Source organism: Lepidochelys olivacea (assembly GCF_965140295.1).
Source record: "Lepidochelys olivacea isolate rLepOli2 genome assembly, chromosome: 3".
NCBI lineage: Eukaryota > Metazoa > Chordata > Testudines > Cheloniidae > Lepidochelys > Lepidochelys olivacea.
The window spans coordinates 207,398,156-207,419,910 of NC_140413.1; the positions used below are offsets into that span (position 1 = coordinate 207,398,156).

General features: G+C 44.1%; 2 protein-coding genes across 2 annotated transcripts in view; one reads left to right on the forward strand and one right to left on the reverse strand.

The window, feature by feature from the left end:
• The window catches only part of XRN2 (5'-3' exoribonuclease 2), an 85,080-nt gene extending 73,240 nt beyond the window's left edge, over positions 1–11,840 (forward strand). Inside the window, exons 28-30 of the mRNA XM_084622280.1 lie at positions 352–421; positions 6,991–7,135; positions 11,258–11,840. Coding sequence (XP_084478406.1) covers positions 352–421; positions 6,991–7,135; positions 11,258–11,320 — 278 coding nt within the window. The 3' untranslated portion in view covers positions 11,321–11,840. The remainder of the gene's footprint in view (positions 1–351; positions 422–6,990; positions 7,136–11,257) is intronic.
• Positions 11,841–19,045: 7,205 nt separating this feature from the next.
• Positions 19,046–21,054, reverse strand: NKX2-4 (NK2 homeobox 4; the record flags this gene model as incomplete). The annotated part of the gene is made up of 2 exons (XM_084624907.1): positions 20,565–21,054; positions 19,046–19,701 (listed from the first exon to the last, which is right to left on the reverse strand). The coding sequence occupies exons 1-2, from the start codon at positions 20,947–20,949 to the stop codon at positions 19,046–19,048; spliced, it is 1,041 nt and encodes a 346-aa protein (XP_084481033.1). The 5' UTR covers positions 20,950–21,054.
• Positions 21,055–21,755: the final 701 nt, after the last annotated feature.

Genomic DNA, 21,755 nt, shown 5'->3' on the forward strand with positions numbered 1-21,755 from the left:
TCAGAGGTTTAAAACATTAACCAGTGTATTGGTCCCAGTAATTGTAATTTTTTTCCTCTTGATTACCTGAAATTTAGCTTTCCATTGTGTATATCAATAAGATACGAATGGAGACATTTTGCTCTTACACCGGTTTCAAGTCAGTTATTCCACTGAAGTCCGTGGAATTATTTTACAATTACACCAGTGTAGAGTAAAAAATTTGGCCCAAAAGTATTTGGCAGCAAGTCCAATTTGGGGGGTTTGTTAGTACTCTGAAACTTTTAAAAATTTGTTTTTAACACCTACTTGACAATAAGTGATGTATGGGACTGGTTTTTGCATATTTGACTTTTTTGTTTCATTACACAGATCTACGGCCCCAAGAATCATGGCGTGGTCCCACACCTCTGTTTCAACAGCCGCCACAGAGATATGAAAGGTAAATTTTGTAAAAAGCTTTTAAATATTTAGCTCCCTCATAGTCTACAAAATGTTATTTGTTAATCTTAAAAACTAGGCTTTTAATTTTCTATTTAAATTTATTAACTCTTAAAAACAAATTGTTACAAGATCTTAAATCCATGATGTATTTTTATTCTGGGGTGTGAAATTCAGTATTTCTCTTTTTAAAAGATTGAGTTTCTGGCTAAGAAAGAAAGAGAAAACCACGTTCTATTAAAAACCAGAAACTTCAAAATTAACTTTACTGTTGATGCTTTGGTTACCATTCTTGGATCTTTGGCCTTTATCTTATTGAAGCTTTTGAGATACCATGAAATTCAACACAGAGAGCTTAAAACTGCATTAGATTTTTGTACAGGCTAAACAAATTTCTTTTTAGGAGGGTTGTGGAGCTTAATGAGGCATAACTAATTGTGTTCCACTTTTATCATTTCTGTGCTGGAACCACAGCATTAGTACAGACTAGCCATTGATTCTTGCTACAAACCTCTTGAAGTCCTAATCAGCTTCTTTGGTACAACTTTTTCAGGCCTGACAAGCCTATTGTAGGGTAGTGTCACTGTAGGTCAGTAGTTATTAGTTGCCACTGAAAACAGTTTCTTTAACTACTTAAGACTGAACTGAATTAAATGCAGAAGGGACTCAGAGGAGGATTATAGAATCTGCAGTCCAATAAGTACCATGGAATAGAAAGAATGTGACATGGTTTGATAATAAGGGATGTTTTACATGTGTTCCTTCATTGATAAGTTGTATGCCCTTAAGTCGGAAGGACTTTACAAACTCCAGGATATCTGAATGCTATGAATAATTATATTAATATATATATATAGTGCAATTTTAGAATACAGATTTAAAATGGACACTAACTTTTACATATGCTACGTTTACTTACAGCTGTTAATGCTGAAAAGAATCAGACTGGGGAAAAGTTGTTTGGCTGTTAACAAATACGCATATTTTCCATGGCAACATTTTTATCTCTCTCAAAATCAGTTCAGTTTTACTTTAATTTGCCATCTTTAATGTGGAATCTTGCCTTATAAACTTTATTTTCAGGGTTATATTCAACAATGTAATAAACTGAAATACCTGATCTTAACTAAAAGTAGCTTCACAAGTAGCTATTGTTTTCTTTTTTTAATGAAACAGTACTGTGTGTTTTGGTAACTTGTAATGGTTTTTTTACAGTGCTAGGAATTTCATTCTATTGGTTGGCTAATTTCACTGATTCAGTATAATTGAACTAAAATTTCTGTTTGGGCTTCTGGATTTCCAACTTCCTACTTCCACCTCTTCAACCAATCCTGACGTGCGTGCGTGTGTCGTATAGTTTTAATAGTGGGGGAGGTCTTGGCATGGGGGCACAGGACTTAGTTTCCTTTTTAACATTGGAAAGATGCTTGTACTTAGGGTCCAGACATCTGGCTGTACAGCTATATATTGTCTAGTCTAGTATATGGTGGCATCACTGGCTCCTTAACCTTACCCAGTGTGCTTTCAGTATTGTAGGAGGTGGGATATGTGGACGTTGTGCAGTGTGTTAGTAATGTTACAATGTGGAGATCACCATTCATTTCTTAAACTTCCATTTTCAGTATTCCTCCAATTACTTTATGGGACTGAAGTTGTTCATGTCATGGCTTAGCCAAGAAGGGAATCTCTTTGGAAAGTTTGCAGAAAATCCTTCCAGCTTTGAAATGAAAATAAGGTGGCTTTTCACAATTCAAGATTTTTTTTTTCTGGTACTTTTTGTGTTCATACCTCTTTGGTTTATAAAACCACTAGCTTGCTTGACTTAGCTCCCCAGTGGGGACAAATACACTCACTATGTTCATGAAGATACTTGATTAGGAAGACAAAAAAAAGTTTAAAATGTTTAAATGCACTGAGCACTGACATTAAATTACTTGCCTTACTGATTTAAGCATGCATCTAAAAGGTGATGGGCGTGAATATTTGCATAGTTGAACAGACTCTCTGCCAGTGCCTCTAAAGGACTTGAGATTGGGGGAGAGTTGGTTGTAATAGACATGATACTACTTTAGACCTGGGACTATTTTATTGGTTCTAATGCCCTATAGAGTAGTGGTTTTCAACTTGTTGATAGTTACCCAGCAGGAGGGAAGTGGCCACCAAGTTTTTGTGGCATTGTGAGGCTGCTGTCCATGTGCTGGTTTGCCACTGTCCACTGCTGCTGATGGTTTCTCCTCTTGTTCTGCCTGGGTTGGGGCAAATTGGGAAGCAAGTGGGTATTGAAATCATAACAGAGGGCGGGAGCAACACAATAAGGAAGAAAGTCTTCACCTAAAGGAGGCAGGACTGGGAGAATGGAACCTCCTCCACTCACAACAGCCAGCAGGGAATGTGGATGTAGTCCCATCCCTGACAATGAATCTTGAGGGCTCAGTGAAACCGGTTCAAAGATGTCTGGAAGGCTGGATTGAAAGTGGTCAGATTTTTGGCTTGCTGGAGGGAAACTTGGTGCTTATGAAATGCTTCTCTCAGAATCAAAATGAGCATGTTGTCTGTACAGGAGTGTTTACGTTTTTAGAACCAGTGGTGTGAGAGTCTCAAAGTATATGTAGGGGAAATAAATTATTAAAACCGCAGGAAGTTACTGTTGAACAGAGCAGCTGCTGCGTACTTGCAAAGAGTCTTACTGATCTGAGAAGTTCTGATACAGTCCATCTAAAATCTAAAGCATTTAAGGCCTAATTAACACTGAATAAGCATGTGAGAACATAGGTGCTGGAACAAGAGATGCTGGGCGTGCTGCTGCACCCACTGGCTTGAGGTGGTTTCCATTATATACAGAGATGACAGTTATGGTTCAATGGGTCTCAGCACCCCCACTATAAAAATTGTTCCAGTACTGCTGTGTGAGAATGCTTTGTGTTCTAGGCTTGTTTTTTCCAATGGCAGTGGCTGGACTTAATTGAGAAGCCTTATATATTTGTAATGTTGTTTGTGAGCGATGTTGATCATAACACTAGAAACCTTGAGAGATCTGGGTTGGACCCTCGCATTTCAGGGAAGAGAACACCATCATTTCACTATGGGTATTAATGGCATAACTGGAAAATCTAAACTGAGCTAGGATCGTTTTAGTCTGTGCTTGGATGAAATCTCTAATGAAAATCAGGTCGGAAACATATTAACATTTTCTTGCTATGAAACACCTTCCTAAAGCAACCATAACTGTCACTTACCATGCATGTTAGGGTTTCATTACACAATCATACAATACTGGGTAATAGATCATGTTTTGTCCTAATTCAAATACAGCACAAAGGGCACTGCCCTTCTGTCTGTGACTTTGTATAACTGCATGTATATTAAGGGGTCAAGCTGTATATTAAGACAGAGCCTAGATCCTATAGTAATACATATGCACAATAGCACAGAATTTATTCCTGTGGGAACTGTAACTTTTAATTTCCTGATTTGTCAGATTAAAATGTCAACTGTAATCTTGCATTAATACGGTTTTGGCATATAAATAAGGTACATAACCTAGTGAGTGAAGAACAGAATAGAAGTCTGGATGCTGGTTTGGTTACTTCTAATACTACATAGTACTTGCACAGCATTTTGAACATGTTAGATGCTATATAAATATTCAGTAACTTAACAGGTTTAGCTAAAATCTTCCAATCATACTACATAGCTGTTTCATTTTTACAGTGGCTTGAAAACAACAGAAGTGTCTAACAAGCTTTTAAATCTAAGGAACACTCATAGTACATTGTCGATCCATCTTAGTAAACACTCCTAATATGCAGACTTACAAAATTACACTGCTGAAGTTAATGTATGTTTTGCCTAATACAAAAATATATTGTGTAAATTTTGCCCTGTGTGCAATAACTGTGAATTGCCAAAATCCTTTATGAATAATTGTTGCTGCACATGCATATTGTCTTATTAAAAATCAACATATTGACTATTTAATCACTGCTTGGGATGGTTTTGGGGGGCGTTAAATACTCCAAATTCATGTTATGCACTGACTGCCTGAATAATTTTAACTCCTTATTTAAGATCACCTTGAGTTACAAAAGCACAAATGCATTTTAACCACAGTCCCTTGGCATTTGTATAGAATTTAAACATTCATTTAAATGGAATCTGTTTTGACAGTTTTATTAGGAGAGACCTTACAGAAGCCTATGCCTACATAGACTTTTGTGGCGTAGTGACTTTATAATGGAAATGTTGACAAACTTACTGAAATCAAGGGATTGTTAGTTAATGAAAACCAAAGCTCATGCTACTTAATGTTCATAGTGCTTTGATGGAATTTTCTGCTGTCGCCACTATGATTTATCTGACAAAATATCAAGACATATTTTGAATCCAGTGTTTTGCCTTAAGAGGAGGATATTATTTCCTTGAAAGGTAAAATAAAAATATTGCTGAACATGTATTTAAGCAAAAGGAATATTTCCGCATGATTGTTAGGTGATCTGGAGTGCTTAATTCATCCTGCCATTGATTTTAAATAATTACAGTATTGGCCTGAGTAGTAAATGTTTCAGATAACGTTTTATGAATGCATTGTCTGTTGTTTGAGACAAAAAAATAGGTAAAAGGGGTGTATAATTCAGCAGTAATTAAGGTTTTGCTTCTGTGCAACATTTAGTTCTGTTTCAGTAAATATCGTTTTGCATATTGCTTGTAAGTGCCAACTATGCATTCAGCATGAAAGTCATACTTCATACTAGGAATCTTGTCCTTTTGTCTCTGTGGACAGTAAGAGTTCTCATTGCCTAGGCTTTGGACATCATAACTGTTCTTAAAATCTGGCCAGACAAAGTAAACATAATGCAGTTTTTACAATGTAAACCTAAAATGAATGGGAATAGGAATTTAAACATGAAAGCCCCTCTTTAAATATGTACTTTTCCCCCATCTTGTTATATTTACCTTTTTGTGTTTTGGGTTCTCAGAAACAGCTTGCCATGATCAGTGCATTGGCTTAATATAGACTTATGTCCCCATTCCTATCAGTGAAGTTCACATTAAACCACATTAAAACGTTCCCTACCCCCACCAGTCCTTCCCTCAGTAAGCCCTACACTGATCTTTCAGCTGTCTTACAGGTGGCTATGTGTAATATGCTTGTATAAACTTCAAGAAGGAGAATGTGATCACCTTATTTAAAACCCTGAGTGCTTGCTTGAATAGAGTAGGCCAAATTCAGCCTCGGTGTCACTTCATTGACTTTGGTAGAGTTCTGGCAGGGATGACTTTTAGTATCTTTAATCAAATGGATCCAGCCCCGGGTTTTTCAAAGACAAGGGAAGTAATACTGAAGTTAGTGTTATTACAATCAATTTTAAAATTAAACAGTTACCCCATACATCAGTTGTCCAATATTTTGATATTTTAGGCTAATTACTTTCCTCCTTTGCTCAGAGATCATAATAGAATATCAATGTATACATGTTGAACTGTAACCAAAACAGATTTAAATTTACAGGATTTGTGTATGAATTGTGGTGAATAATATCTAATTTTCTAATTAATTCTCTTTCCCCTCAACACACTGTGGTGTGTTCTCTGCAGAAAATATGGATTTTGAATTCTCTAGCAGTGGAGAGATCATGTCCTAAGCAGTACATGGCTATATTATTTTTATTAATATTTGTAATAAAACAAGGATTGGATCTGCCTGTTTTATATTTGTAATTTTAGACTAGCTACTTAAAGGCAATAAAATATTTCTTGCTGCTAGTAATCTAGGATGAGAAACTAGGTTAAAATAGATGTTGAATTTGTGTTCCCATATAAACTGTACAGCAAATGTCAGTCAGTCCATGCCAATTAGTGCTTATGTTGCTAGGTCACCATGGTCAATTGAAAACTGCATCAATAGAACTTGAAAAGGTTTCTTCCCGATCAGACCTTCTGACATATTGAGCAGAATAATGGATGGGAAAAAACAGCCAAGGCCCCTACCCTAGATTCAAAATACTCGGCAGTAAGAATTCATTTACAACCTGCAATTAACTAGAAAGAATGGACTCCCACAAAGTCTGGACATTTAGAAAATAAAGCTTCATTCTCCTGTGTTGCACGTTTACTCTTTGGATAGTGTGTTACATTTAGCTAACGCAGTGACGTTTTGTTTCAAATCTACATTGGCAGTCACTTCAAACAGACTGGCAAACCTGTCTCTAAAATACAGGATGAGCAAAATCCTTCTAGGGAGTTCAAAAAATCCCTGACTCTGCAAAATTAAATTTTCATTCTTTCAAAAGCATCTGTTTCTTCACCTTAGTATGTTTGAGAGTGAAGCAGTGTGTAAACATGGTCTGATAGTTAAAATTGTGCAGGGCTTCTTCCTTACAGAGTGTGGGCCAAATCATTTAGAGGCACTTCTAGCTCCCGTAGATTGTAACATGGCTATGCAATTAACACAATAGATCTGTGCTTAAGCAAATCGAACCATTTATTATACGTCTATAAGAAGTTGGGTTTTGTAATATGACGTTATATATACATTAATAACATGCTATAATACACATGTTCTTTACACAGAAATTCTGGGGCTGCCCCTCTTCTCTCTTGGAACCGCATGCTACAATCCCAGGGTGCAGCATTCCAGCAAAATCAGTACCAAGGACTAGGTGGACCAATGAATTACCCCCACAGACCTGATGATCGAATGGATAGAGGAAGACAGGTAATAAAGCACTGTGTGATTGTACGTTGTTTTCTTCTGGGTCACTTGTGCAGTATCTGTGTTATGGGAAAAGGGAAAATACTCACCGCAAATGTTTCTGCCAAGTAAAATCTTCTGTTTTGTTTTGAATCTTAACGTGGTTCTGTTTTAGGGGTTTGTCTTTAACACATCCTCATAGGTGAATTGAAGGACATATCAAACCCCTAAATTTAGAATATCTATAGTTAGAATTTTTTTCTTTTTGCTGAAAGATACTGATTTAACTTAGACTGGAAACTATTGGGCTACTAGACCCTAATAGCCAAAAGTGCACACGTGTATGCATGTGTGTAGCTAGCTAGTCTTGGAAGGATTCAGTTTTCATTGGTAACTGTCGGTAACGGTTCATTTCACTGTAGACACACAAACAGATGAATAAAATATTTCCATCAGTGATGATCAAAACTTACAGCGAGGCAAAATAAAAAATGCTGCTGGAGAGCTTTCTGGAGTTGAATTTAAAGGATATTTACTTTGTATATTTTTGACACGTAGTGACGACAATTTATATCACTGGTTCTCAAACTTTTGTACTGGTGACCCCTTTCACATAGCAAGCCTCTGAGTGCGACACCCCCCCCCCCTTATAAATTAAAAACACATTTTTATATATTTGACCCCATTATAAATGCTGGAGGCAAAGTGGGGTTTGGGGTGGAGGCTGACAGCTCGTGATCCCCCATGTAATAACCTCGCGACCCTCTGAGGGGTCCCGACCCCCAGTTTGAGAATCCCTGATTTATATTAAGTTATAAAACTTTAATTTTTTTAATATAAACTCTGTCATTAAGTTGTATGAGTGCCCCATAATTTCATTCAACTGTGAACATTTAAATTGATAAAAAGGGGGGAAAAAGCTTAAATATCGTCAGTGTTATCTGTTGAAATTATAAAAAAGCAAATTGAATTCTGCCAAGCCTCTCTCCCCTACACACGCACAGTCGCGCACACACACTAAAGTTACTTATTTAGATTTAAGTTAGCAAACATTAGAGAGTTCATATTCAAACCTGAGGTGGTCTTGCCATCATTTAAAAAGTACAATATAAATTTAATAAACAACCAAAAACGACAGCATATCGAACCCCTTCTCCCCACACATGCACACGTTCTCCATTTTCCCAATAAATGGGTAACGCACCAGGATGCACGGTTGTACCCTCCCCCCCCCCCCCCCCCAGCAATGTGGCTGAAAGCTATGAAACTTGAAGATACTTTCCTCCTTATTTCTGTTAATTTTTAAAGTAGTTTCTCATACTCCCCCGCTCCCAGCTGTAGGATATGGTTATTATCAGAAGGGTAAGTTCTGGCCTGTACCCCACATGCTGGATAACTACCCAATCTTCTTGTTCTTCCCATTTTATAAATATAAAATAAAACCCATTTAATTGGGAACCTGATACTGATGAATCAGTTGCATTAAATCTGCCTTACACCACAGTAAAATTGAAGTAACTTCATTGGATTCAGTGTTATGCCAGTGTGAAACGAGTAATACAACGATGAGTCAATATCCATATCTGCTTTGCTGGGATAATTGCTTGGATACAAACTTACATTTCAGTGTCTAATGATAAAATTATGCTCTTAATTCTGAAAATTCCATTTTGTTAAAATACAAGTCTATTCAATATGCAATATTGTTGGAGTGGTGTCAATCCCAGGTTATTAGAGAGACAAGGTGGGTGAGGTAATATCTTTTATTGGATCAACTTGTATGTGCTAACCACTTATGCTAAACATCTGTTTGATCCTGTATTTAGCCATGACTCTCTAAGTAGCTTCCCCAGACCTGAAGAAGAGCTCTGAGGCTCAGAAGTTTGTCTCTCTCACCAACAGAAGTTGGTCCAATAAAAGATATTATCTTACCCACCTTGTCTCTCTAATAAGCCTATTAAGATCATTGGACAGTTGTCATTTAGTGCTTGCTAGTGTGAATTTCCTGCTATGGCTTTTTCGCCGCATCATGTTTCCCTTCTCTATTACAGTGGGTCATTTTTACTTGAATGATCTATAAATGAGTTGATGATTTGTACTGTGGCTATTCTTTAAAGCAACTCATAACATATATACACACACACAGACACATACCAGCATAATATACATTTGTGGGAGCCTCTGGTAAGCATGTTTAAATAGCCCCATTTCAAGAAGATGTAATTTTTGTATTGAACATTTCAAATGTGGCATCAACCAAAGTGTGTGACAACAACGAAGCTGCTTTGGCCATCTCTGCCCTAGGGAAATTCTTGATAAAATTCCCACTGTAGCCAAGGCTGATTCAGCTGAATCAGTGATAGGAGCCCCAGGGAGGCAGCCTGCCAGCTGCCAACACCATTTCCATCCTCATGTCTCTTAGTTTTGCAGGATTACATGATGCTGAAACACCTGCAGCCAGCAGGTGATCTACCCTAGTGCTCCTAACTCTACACTAGTTCAGCTGAACCTGTATTAGCAACAGTGGGATCTTTCCTTGAACTAAGGACCTTGTCACAAAGCTTTAAAGATCAGTCTGGTAATGTCTTTAGCTCAAGCTGCTTCTCTGGTTTGGAGTATGGTAAGAAAGAAGTGGGCTTATCAGGTATAGGCGTGTTAGCAAAGTTTAAAATGCTCAGGAATGGCTGTGAAACCCTGCTGTAGACAAGCCATGTTTTAACACTATTTGGCCTGTGTAGAGGAGATCAGATTGTGTTGGTTCTAGCCTGGGGCACTGACTGGGCTGTCACATCTTTTAACATAGTGTGATTCTGTCTACACTGGTTTGTTAAACCATACCAGAACCTTCTTCATCTACACCACACTTTTTAAGTATAATGGCTGAACTTTGCGAAAAGATGTGTATTGACAGGGTCAGTTCTGGAAATCTCTAATGGAATTACTTAAAATGCATCTTCACCAAGAAGCTTGAAAGCAAAGAATATATGCATAGTTGCCCCAGTCCACAATATGAGCAGTTGTGATGATAAATAAAAAAGGAATGAGGTATTCTCAGGGCTTGGGGGAGGGGAGAGCATTGAAATCAGGCTGGAAAATTGGATACTCATCCTCCCTCTGCAAGTTTCCTTTGACCTCCTATGGTAAAGTTTGGGATTATTGGTAACAATGGTAGGCACCACATTTTCAGTTTGGAGGGAGATTCAAGTTGACTTCTCTAAATTCCCCTCAGATAAGCTTATCACCATGAATCTGATATATTGGGTGTGGCAACTAAATTAAATACAAATTTATATCTAAAGCAGTAACCACTTTACTTGAAGTCTTTTGTACTCTCAGTACTCAGTCAGTTGACATGCATTGCTATCATGTCACCTAGTATTTAAAATGCTCTTTAAAACAGAACGGATGCCTGCAAGAAGCCAGCACAACAGAAATGCATCTAACAAGAAAAGTCTCATGTATCTGGTTTTTGCTTTGGCAGAAGATCAGTTGTCTACAGCTAAAATATACAGACTTGTACTTTTATGTAAATGAAATCGAAATAAAGACAAAACACTGTATAAGTTAATCATAATGGGTAGGTTAAGATGAAGCCTAGCTAGGACAGAAGTATCCTAGGTGTCAAAGCATACCCTTACTGTGCATCTGAAGGTATTCTACTTTCCACTATTAGTGTAAAATGTGTGCGCACACGTGAGTGTCTATATATACATAACGGCAGAGCCTCGTTTACTTCATGGATTTACAAAGTTTGCTTTTCAAATCCTGCCCTTGTTTTCATTTTGCACCTTTTTAAATTCCACTATTACTGAAAGCAAAAGGTTAGCAGTTACTTCTGCAGCTCAAATCACCCTCAGTGCTGCCTTTTGACTTTTTGCTTTCTCGTTTAGGATTATTAAATCTTTTCCAACACACATGGAAGTGTGAGGTTGGTGTTGCACAGAGCTCACTCCTTGTGTAGAAGCTGAAGTGTGTGTGTCCAGGAGAGCATTTGTAAACACTATTAAGAGATGTTTAGCTCTTTCTTCGATATCTTTCTGTGTAAAGGCTGTATTGTTTCGGTTTTGCATGGAGTCTGAAGCTAGGCTACCTTGTTTATTGTGACAGTAATCCAGAAAATAAACCCTTGCTTTTGTTTGTTTGCAGGGATATGGCCCCGGGAGGCCCTACCCTTTGCCACCTCCCTCTGGAAGATACAACTGGAATTAGACGCTTGAAGTCTTCTGTCATCAAACCCTGTTTTTACAATAGCCGTGGACAGAAGGCATCCTTGAGAAATGTACTAGTAGTTTTTAAACTGCAATGTGTGTTTTACCTGTGTATATTTCTTACTGATAAGATTTTTTTTGGGGGGGGGGAGGGTTTTTATGTTGCTTTGAAACTGTGCTGGAGAAGACGTAAAGCCCTTACGTGCTTGAGAGAGACATTTCATGAAGTAGGAGTACTGTTCTGCCTTTCTTACTAGCTGAGCATACATTGCATATGCCTGTCAATTGCAAATCAAAACACCCTTTACTTCACAACATAAGAGCCCAAAAATAGACACTGATTTTTAAAGAGTGCCTAGAAATAGGGGTTTATTAGCTGTGAAGGTAGGCACAGCAGGTAATCTAAAAAACACAGGGTTTAAAGACACGCTTTTGTCCGTATTCTTTTTAATAACACTTCATTGATGTATTTGCCTCTCGAGTTTGATTTCTGGACTTGTAAGTAAAAATGTTTCAACTTTTGTCTGGTGTGTTCTTGCTCTTTTATGCCTTTTACCTGGTAGAATATGAAATTAACAGATCTTTTACAGAAAATCACGTTTTCATACAAAGGTTAACCAACCATTAGCTGGCTAGTATATGGGTGTATTTCTTAGTAATTTTCAAAGGGGTTTGTATTCAGTGTATTGAATATTGAAATATTCTGTTTTTACTTGACTGCCCTATGAAGTGGCTTTTGAAAATGTGCACTAGTATTAAGTGGCTTATGACTCTTTCTTCTGGAATATTTGTGTAGTTTTTATCTAAATGCATATGCACATCTTTCTTTGTTTGGTATTAATTAATAGCTTGGAAAATCCTCCTTTATAAACATCTGTATTTTTAAAAGACTCTAAACCTTTTAGTTTGCCCTTAAAAAAGTAAACAGTTCTCTGCTCCTAACATACACCATCAGGTTAAGTAAACTATTGAAAAACGGATGCAATATCTCTAAGTATCTCATTTTATATTTTTCTTTAATATGCACATGTATGTGTGCGTAACTGTAGCCTACCTAAAATGTAAGTATTTTTTAACTCTTACACAAGGTTATAAGAAATTGTCTCTCCTGGACCATCTGATATAGGCAGTTAAGCGGCGGCGTCCTTCAAGGGCACAAATGTTAATACTCAAATATCAGGAAAAAAGACCAGACCCACGTAACCTTGAGAGGAAGAAATCATGAACCTCGATTCATTTGCAAGTGATTGGGGATGGAGCAGAATACTTCATTGTGATTCGAAAAGTAGTCCTACTGTTAGAAACGGATGTATGCCATCAGATTGCAGTGGCCTATAGTGCATTACGTTAAAATGGTGTGTTGAACGGAACAGGAGCAGCAGTGAAACTGAATTTTCATACATACAGGCATTCTCAAAGCACTCCCCCTGTGTATGGGTGTTTTTAACATCAAATCTAAACAAAATGTGTCCTTTGTTTATCCTTTTCAAATGTGACTGACAGCTAAAATCAAATGCCCTAGAATAAACATCCTGCAAATGAAAACTGAATGCACCTTTGTACCTGGGCTTTGCATTTTTCACACCTAGTGTAGGTCAGGAATTTCTGGTGTTTGTAGCAAAGTATTGCAGTTGTGTGTGTACTTACTTTCTGTTGTTTGTTCTGTGCATTGCAGCTTCTCTCTAACCCCTTCAGAAAAGTGTCTTTATTTCCTGCCAAGCATAATTATTCAAATATATAATTTGATAGTGCAGTTGGAGTATTGGTGTGACTTTCAGAAGGTCATTTATTTGGCATGTCCTTACAATTGCATGAACACATAGGGTTAGTGTGTGGGGTGAGTGCAAATAGCCAGTTGTCTGCAAGCATCAAAATTGTGAGTGCAGTTATTGTGCGGGCAGTTAGCCTGTGTGCAATTGCATGTCTGGGTTTGGCAAAGGAAGAGTGCATTCTTTAATAAGGATTTCAGGGGAGGGATGTAACTCAGATTTATTCCTGCCAAAATCAGCTTGACTTAGGGAAGAATAATTCCCTCCATTGCAGGAATTACTGGGTGAGATTCCATATACTAGCTGTATAGTGCATGAGGTCCTAGAATCCACATCGCCCATTCTGCTCTGGCATCCTCCTGATGCTTAAAGAAATAGGCTAACACGTTAGCAGTACCAACTTTGGTGGAGGAAGAGGGGTTTGGAGAACTGGTTTTAGCACCATTTCAGGGCTGGAATCTTTCAGGATTACTTGCTCCTGAGGGGATGTTGAGAACGGATAGGAACATGTTTACACAGACTCCAACCAGGGTCTGGTGTGTCTGTGGCTTAAAAAACAAAAAAGTCCTTGGGAGGCGGTGGGAAAGACTTTCCTTTTCTCTGCAAGCGGTTGCTTATAATCGCTCATAACCCTGGGCCAGTCCTGGCATCATTAAAACCGCACCTTTCTCCCTGCATTTGGTTGAGTTGGTCTAGTTTCTAAACTTTCTGCTCCCAGCCTGGGGGGTGGGGAGAAAGACATTGATGGAGCCCCTGGGGTGGATCTTGAGGGAGCCAGCAGCAGGGAGGGGAAATGAGAGGCGGAGGGGACTCAGGAGGGAGGGGAGCTGGGCTTTGGAGGAACAAAGGGCTGCCCCTGGATCTCTAGTGGGGACGCTGGTGCAGGGTCCAGTGTGGCCGAGGGCTGCCGGTCAACTTCCCTCCCTCAATGCTCCTCAGGCCCCTTTCTCACCCCCCTTCCATGGATTCACTGAAACAAAGGGAGCAGGTCCGTGCCCCAGGGCTTGGCCTTTCCCAGCCCATCTTTGCCTTGCTGGAGGGAATGGTTCTCAACCCGGCTGTCGGTCGGCCAAGGGGGACAGCGGCTGCAGGGGCTTGGGGCACTGGTGGGTTGACAGGCAGGTGACCCTTATCTACCGATTTCTCTGTCGGGTCCTCACAAGAAACGCGCGGGGGGAGCAGCCCTGTGCAAAGCCGCCTTCATAAAACACAATGACCCCAGAGCCACTGAAATCAACCGGGAAAGCGCAACGGCACTGCCAGCGGGGCAAGATCGGGCTGGTGTAAACCGGCGTTGTGATTTAGACGGAGCTTGACCGTTCACACCGGGCGGGGAAAGACTCCACTGCAGGGCGCCCAGTTCCTGCCTCGCTCCTCTAAAAACAGCGTTTGCTGCCATTTAATTATTTCCGCAAACGACCTGTTCTGGGGGAACCTCTCTGCGAGCGCAGCCTGGAGGAAATTCTCGCTGGGAACCCCCCCTCGGTGAGCCAGCGCCGATCGCCCTTGCCGGATGAAAACTCCCGGTGCCTGCGGCGGGCTCGAAATCGCATCCTCTCCTCGCCCAGCCCGCATGCAGGCCCCCATGGCAGCCAGTGGGAGCCCTGCCACTGAGCTCACAGGCCTCTGGATTCCACCTGATGCCAGGGTCTGGCGCGTCTGTGGCTAAAAAAAAAGTCCTTTAAAGTGGGGACACTAGGCAGGACCAGTCCCTGGAGGCCGAGAGTGGGGGGAGGGGGGACTTTCCTTTTCTCTGCAGCCGGCTGCTCGCGATCGTTCATAGCCCCTTGGCCAGGCCTGGCAGCAGCCCGGGTCCCCCTCGCCTGGCTGGGCTCAGCACGTACCAACTAACCTAGGTGTTGCCTCGGGGCACCCAGCGCGCTAGGCTATACCGCGTGGGGGGTAAGGCCAGAGCCAGGATGGACCCAAATCTCCCCGTGACTTCCTTACAGGAGCGGTAGCAAGCACAGGGCGTAAGAGCCGGCTGCGTCTCTCTTTCTGAAAGGAAAACAGAGACGGGGGCAGCAATTAGCAAGGGAGCGGAACGTCCCGATCTCCAAATCCAGCGCTTGGCTTTTCACTCCCAATTCCCCTCTAGTCAGCTCCACCTGGGGCTTGGCGTGCTACCAAACCAAGCTGAATTTCTGCCCGGCGTGCGATTGCCTCGCCAAAACAAAACCGTTAAAACACCCTAATCCGGCGCGAGGAGAGACGCAAAGCAAAGAGCCAGGTCTGTAGCTCTGCCCTGGCCCCAAACGCGCAGGGCGCGCTCTGGGGCGAAGACGGGGGGTGGGATGGTTTTTTGGGTTTGTTTCACGCCTACCTGCCCGCTCGCCGCCTTAGCCGCGTCGACTTCAAGGCTCTTCCCAGAGCTCGGAGCCGGCCGGACCTGCGAGGGTAGCCCAAGGAAGCCTTTCAGTCGCCGCTGGGCCACCCTAAACTTCCGGGGCGGGGGAGGGAGGGGGCTTTGTTCCTCTGAGACCCTTTCCCGCTTGGCTCTCGGTGAAGAGCCTTCTCCTCCTCTCCAGTTAATGAGCTGCACCCCGTCCGCGCCTTGGTATTCGGACTACAGGCCTGGGAAGCCCCAGTTGCCAAAGGAACCCCGACGGCGACTGGCCAGAAAATGCAGCTCAACGGCGGGGGAAGGCTGAAGCGTGGAGGCTGCAAACTTTGAGGCAGGAACACGCGTTCCCCGTATGGTACAAGGCGGGGGAGGTCAGTCGCCGGGCCAACTTCTCTGGGCTCTGCGGAAGAGCCCTGTGTGGGAGCCCGAAAGCTTCTCCCTTTCGCCAGCAGAAGTTGGGCCAATAAACATTTGACCTCGCCCACCTTTGTCTCTGCTAGAAAGCCCCCCCCCCCCCGAAACACACACACACTCAGGACTCGGATTCAATCGTCTACATTTCAGGGATGATGGGCAAGTAGTCTGCTCCATCTGTCTCATCACCGAATCAGAATATGCTCGGTGTGTGTTTGGATGTATGTACACACACCCCCCCCGACCCAGAATTGATTTTTTTTTTACATAAACCTATTCCCCTCTGTTACATGTCGAGACAAGGTAATCGCTTTATATTTCCTTCTCATTTCACTGGAAGCTGTAAGCGAAACATTATGCGTAGTCAGCCCTATAGCACGGTGACAACGGATTGTTTCTTTCTGTCGTCTCTTTTCTCCAGTATAATAAAGTCCTCACATCTCTATTTTAACCGGGAAATATTGAAGAAGGTCACATTCTCCTAAAGGTTTCAATCTGCTCCCTTTCTCCACAGCATTGCTTGATGTCAACAAAGCTTTTTTGTTCCAAGAGGAAAAACTCAGGCTTGCAAAATGTTACTGATTATATAGATCTGTATCTATCGAATCTGTTTCCCCAGATGTTGTTTAAACATGTATCTTCCTTCTCAAATAAATCATGAGTATCTTAAATTGAAATAGTACCCTCCTATATTAAACGATAAACTCTTAAACCAATTTTCAGTCTCGGAAGCGAATTCGTACATTGACCAAAATAACAAGAATTTTCCATATCCTTTCACTGCATTCACAAGCAGACACCTTTATGTTATTTGCAAATCCTTCCAGTTATATGTATATTTCCCCTCCCCCCCCCCCAGAGACCATTCTACGGGTCGATAGTACCGGCCATTTATTCCTCAGACAGTTTGATTGTTTGCGTACCTCCGGAGGAATCCGAAAATTACTTCTTTTTGAAATACTCGCGATTAAATCACAAAATAACTTTTCCTAAATGTTTAAAAGTATCCCTTTGGCCGAACACTCATGGAGGATGTTATACCCAAATTATTTAAAGGGGGAGGGAGCGCGAAGCAGATTATAAAATCTCTTGGCTATAAATGCAGACCAAAAATATTGAAGGAAAAAAAGCAGATGATAAAAAATTCAGTTAAAATATTAGATCAAAAATATGTAAGCCAAACCACCCACTCCCCTCCGCCTCCCCCGCCCCCAAACATCCAAGGAGGTATAGAAATAGTTCGATTAAAAATAGACCCAAAACATTCAGTAAAAACATCATAAACTCCAAAATCTCTCATGTTGAGGTTATATCTCTTTAGTGGAGCATAGATTCCACTTATTTGTTCTGATAATTTATGAAGCACACCTGGTTACTGATATTCCATTTATTTGCATTAATTAAATAACACAAATTGCTTTGAGTGCATTTAACTCCAGTCGCGATTTATTTAATTAAATCATTCTGTACCTTGAGTTTCCCTATCGAACACCCAAAACATACTAGTGTCTAAATAAATAAAAGATCAAATAAAACCCCCTAAATAGACCTACGTCATATAATGGAACCGAATCACCCTCACTTCTTCGAGAGAAGAAAATATTTATGGTTCTCTGAAGTGACAGGTAAAGATCAGCTTGGAACAAAAATTGCTGTATGAAGAGGCAAAAACCCTCTTTTGTTCAATGAAAAAGGAAGCAGAATTTTTTTGTGAGCGACCGCGATTTCTTATATTATGAAAAATTGCTGAAAAAGTCAACGGTTTATTGAGTTTCTCTGTATTTTTTTTTTTTAATTCGGGAAGAGGCGGGAGGAAGAAAACACGTTGCTGTAATTTATTTTCCTTGTTAAGTTCCTTGATTTTTAATTTTTTAAAGACTCAGCCTAGTACGTAGCATTCTGCCTCTCGGGTGTCCCTTTCGGGGGTCGGCCGCTGTCCGTGGCAGGTTCTGGACCTTCCTTCATTTCCCCCTCGGTCGTAGCTGTAGGGGCGCGGCTGGCAATGGTTAAAGGCTTTCTACCAACAATATTTAGCTTCGGGTGACATTATACTGGGATACCAAGAGCAGGGGGGACTTACACTTTGGGGGACTTTTTCTGGGTTTCTTTATTTCATCCGGTCTAGTTTAACTTAACCGGCAATCTTTCATGGGTGGGACGGGTCACATTTTACAGGCAGTGAGAGGGGTGGTTGGTTTGTCAACATACATCCACGTACTTACTAAATAATCATAATTAATAATAACAACAACAATGCTTTTTTGTTTGTTTTTTTTTAAATCTGAGCATCTAAGTTCAAAAGCTCTTCTGTAAAAATATCCTCCGCTGGTATGATACAAGTCTTTTTTCCTCCATCTGATTGTTACTTTCCCTGTCACATAAATGGCAGTAACTGTTCTCAGCTAGCACTGCTATGTGCCTCATCGACCTTGAGTTACAATTCAATTTACTTGCAATCAAATAATAATGAAATTGCACTTAAGGGGCACCCTGATAAAATTAATTCTGCCAGATAAGTTGCACTTCAAAAGCTTTATTGTTCGCGTTCAATTGGTTTATAAGATAGAGACACCAACCAACTGGGGGTTTTGTGTTTTTAACTAGCCTAAAAAAAGAAATAAATAAAAATCGGAGACTTGATGGCGGTAAACACGAAGTCTTGTCACTCTGCTGCGTCGCCTTTTAATTTGGCTAATCGCACATTAAACTAAAGCTACAGCCCAGACTCCGGAGTCAGGCGGTCATCAGGGAAGCCCTCACCTGTAGCCGGCAGTGGCCTCAGATATCCTGAAGCAAGGAGAGTTTTTTGCTTGTTTGCTTCCTTGCCCCTTTGATTTGTTCTTTCTCCCCTTCCCCTCCTCCCACCCCCCCAAATGTGCAAGACTTTCCATCCGCCTTTTCAGCTACCCCCGCAGAAGTCCACAGCGGCGCGCCCCGTCCGCGGCAGCTTTGGCCGCCCTGAGCGATGCACTTCGTTGCAATCCCAGACAATCATCATCGTCCTAATTCACGAATCATATAAAATAAAATCAACCACGACAACGAGAGAGGAGGAAGGCGCGCAGATATTTCCCTCCAGGGACGGACTCGCGGGGAAGAAAGCCGCAGGCGCGATCACTGTTGGGGTGGGTGGCTGGGGCGGGGGGGGGGGGGTTTGCAGCCCGCTCCCCAGGCAGTCCCAGGCAGCCCCCCCCCCGCGTTACCACGTCCTGCTGTAGAGCAGGTTGGGGTTGACCAGGCTGCTGCTGTAATCGAGGTTGGCTGTGTCCATCTGGGCCATGCCGCCGACCTGGCTGTGGAGGGAGGGGGGGCTGGGCGACATCTCCTCCAGCTCCGGGGCCTGGCTCAGCGAGCTGACCTGCTGGTGCGCGGCGCTGCTGGACGCCGGGAGCCCCCCGCTGGAGGCGCCCTGGGGCGCCGGCTGGGTGGGCGCCGCCGGGGTGCTGCTGGGGTTGCCCTGGCAGGGTTTCCCGTCCTTCACCAGCACCGGCACGGGCACCCGCCGCGGGGAGGGCGGCTGCTGGCACAGGCTGGTCTCCTGCTGGAGCTGCGGCGTGGCCTTATCCTTCGCCTGCCGCTTCATCTTGTAGCGGTGGTTCTGGAACCAGATCTTGACCTGCGTCGGGGTGAGGTGGATCAGGCTGGCCAGGTGCTCCCGCTCCGGCGCCGACAGGTACTTCTGCTGCTTAAACCGCCTCTCCAGCTCGTAGACCTGAGCCTGGGAGAACAGCACCCTCCTCTTCCGCCGGGGCGCCGCGTGGAGAGGGGCCATGGTCTTGGCCGCCTCGGCGATCCCGCTCAGGGTGCCCATGCCGGCCATGTTCATCCCGGCCGAGGGGCCCATGAACCTAGAGACTGAGCAGAGGGGAGGCTGAGAGCTAGGCCGGCCCGACGGGAGCCGCGAGCCCTGGCTCTGCGCTTGGCAGGGAGCAGGGCGGGCAGGGCAACCACATGCGGGCGCAGGGCCAGCTGGGCCTGGGGCAGGGCTGGCGGGAGGACCTGCCCCCCAGCCACTGGGTCTGAAACCTCGGCTGGATCGCAAGGGCGTGGGGTGCATCAGAGCAAGGGAAACAGCTGTATCTAATCCCCATAGGGCTCTGTCTGTCTGTCCCACAGACCCCTGTCTGTCTAGCCCCAGACCCCTCTAATGATCTAAATGCTAGCCTCTTACACCCCATCTATCCATCCCCATACACATCTATCTATCTGTCTATCCCCACACTCACTTCATCCATCCATCTATCCATCCCCATAAAACATCTATCTCCACACACTCCATCCGTCCATCTATCCACCCCTAGACACATCTATCTATCTATCTATCTATCTATCTATCTATCTATCTATCTATCTATCTATCTATCTATCTATCTATCTATCTATCTATCTATCCCCCCCCACTCCATCCATCCATCTATCCACCCCTAGACACATCTATCTATCTATCTATCTATCTATCTATCCCCACACACACTCCACCCATCCATCTCCATATCTATCTATCTCCACACACTCCATCTATCTATTTATGTCCCGCTTCTCTGGTCAATGCCTGCCTCGCGTGATCTGGGGTAAGGACCTGTGGCTTCCCCAAGACAAGAAAGTCTCAGCCCGGGGGCTGTGGAGTACCCAGAGCCTCCAACCTTCTGCCTTCCCTGCCTCCCGGCAGAGCCCCCCCCAGCCCAGCGTCCCCGGCTCCCCGCCTGCGCCCCACTTACTTGTGGAGTACCTGGGGTCCGGGTTGGCCCCGTACCAGCCGCTGGCGGCTGCCGCCGCGCTGTTCCGCATGCTGTCGGGGTAGGCGGGCAGCTCGCCCATGTTGCTGAGCCCCCCGTTGCAGTAGCCCCCCACGGCGCTGTGGGGGAACTGGGAGACGCCGTGCGGCATGTGGTAGGCGCCGGCCGCCGCCCCGTTGTGGCCGCCCATGGCGTGTTGCTGCATGGCCGGGGCCGCCTGCGCGCCCTGCGCCTGGCGATAAGCCCCCAGCGGGGAGCCCAGGTGCCCGGCGCCCTCCAGCGCCCCGAACTTCTTGTAGCTCTCCTCCATGGGGCTCAGGATGTCGGTGACGGAGAAGGGCGTCGTGTGCTTGGGGCTCAGCGACATGGCTCGGCCGCCGGGCAGCGGGGGAGCTAGCGGGGGCTCAGCCCCGGGCGGCTGCCCGCTCCCCTCCGGCCGGCTGGCTGCGCCAAGAGAGGGGGGCTCCGGAGCGCGCCGGGGAGCCGAGCGCTCGCCGCGCAGGAGGCAGGAGGAGGGAGGCGAGCCCTGAGCTCTCTTATCTCGGGTTTATTTTAGTCCGGCGCCAGGTTTACGACAGACACTGGGGGGCGGAGCGACAGCCCCAAGGAGCCAACAACCGGCAGTGCCCAGGGGCGGAAATCCAGTTCGCTCCCCACTGCGCCCCTCACCTTGCGCCCCGCTCCAGCCCCTGCGCGCCCGGACAGGTCCCCGCGCAGCGCTGGGCTGCGGCGGGGCGGGCCGAGGGCGAGGGGGAACCCCCAGCCCGCTGCCTTCCCCCGCCCCGGGAAAGAGCCCGTTGGTTGGTCCCCCCGCCCCCGGTCTCCCTTCCACAAGCACCAAAAGGAGCTTAGGAGACGAGGTTACAAGGACCGTCCTCTGCCACTGTAGAGACACCTAATTTATGCGTCCTTGGGGCTCTTACGCATCGTTTGGTGGCAGCGGCGGGGCACTTCCAAATTAGCTCAAAGTATCAAAATCCAGAGGCCAGCGAGACTAAACCCTACCCCGAGACCCTCTCCTGTAAGTATCCTGCTTTTACTGGGGAGGCGGAGGCGCATTTCTGCCTAGGGCCCCCCGGTTTCCTCCTTTCTCGGAGCCCACGATCTGCGGGTGCCAGGGCGCGTTGTGGGAAAGGCTCAGTTTCACTTCTACGCCGCTAGGCGTTATAACGG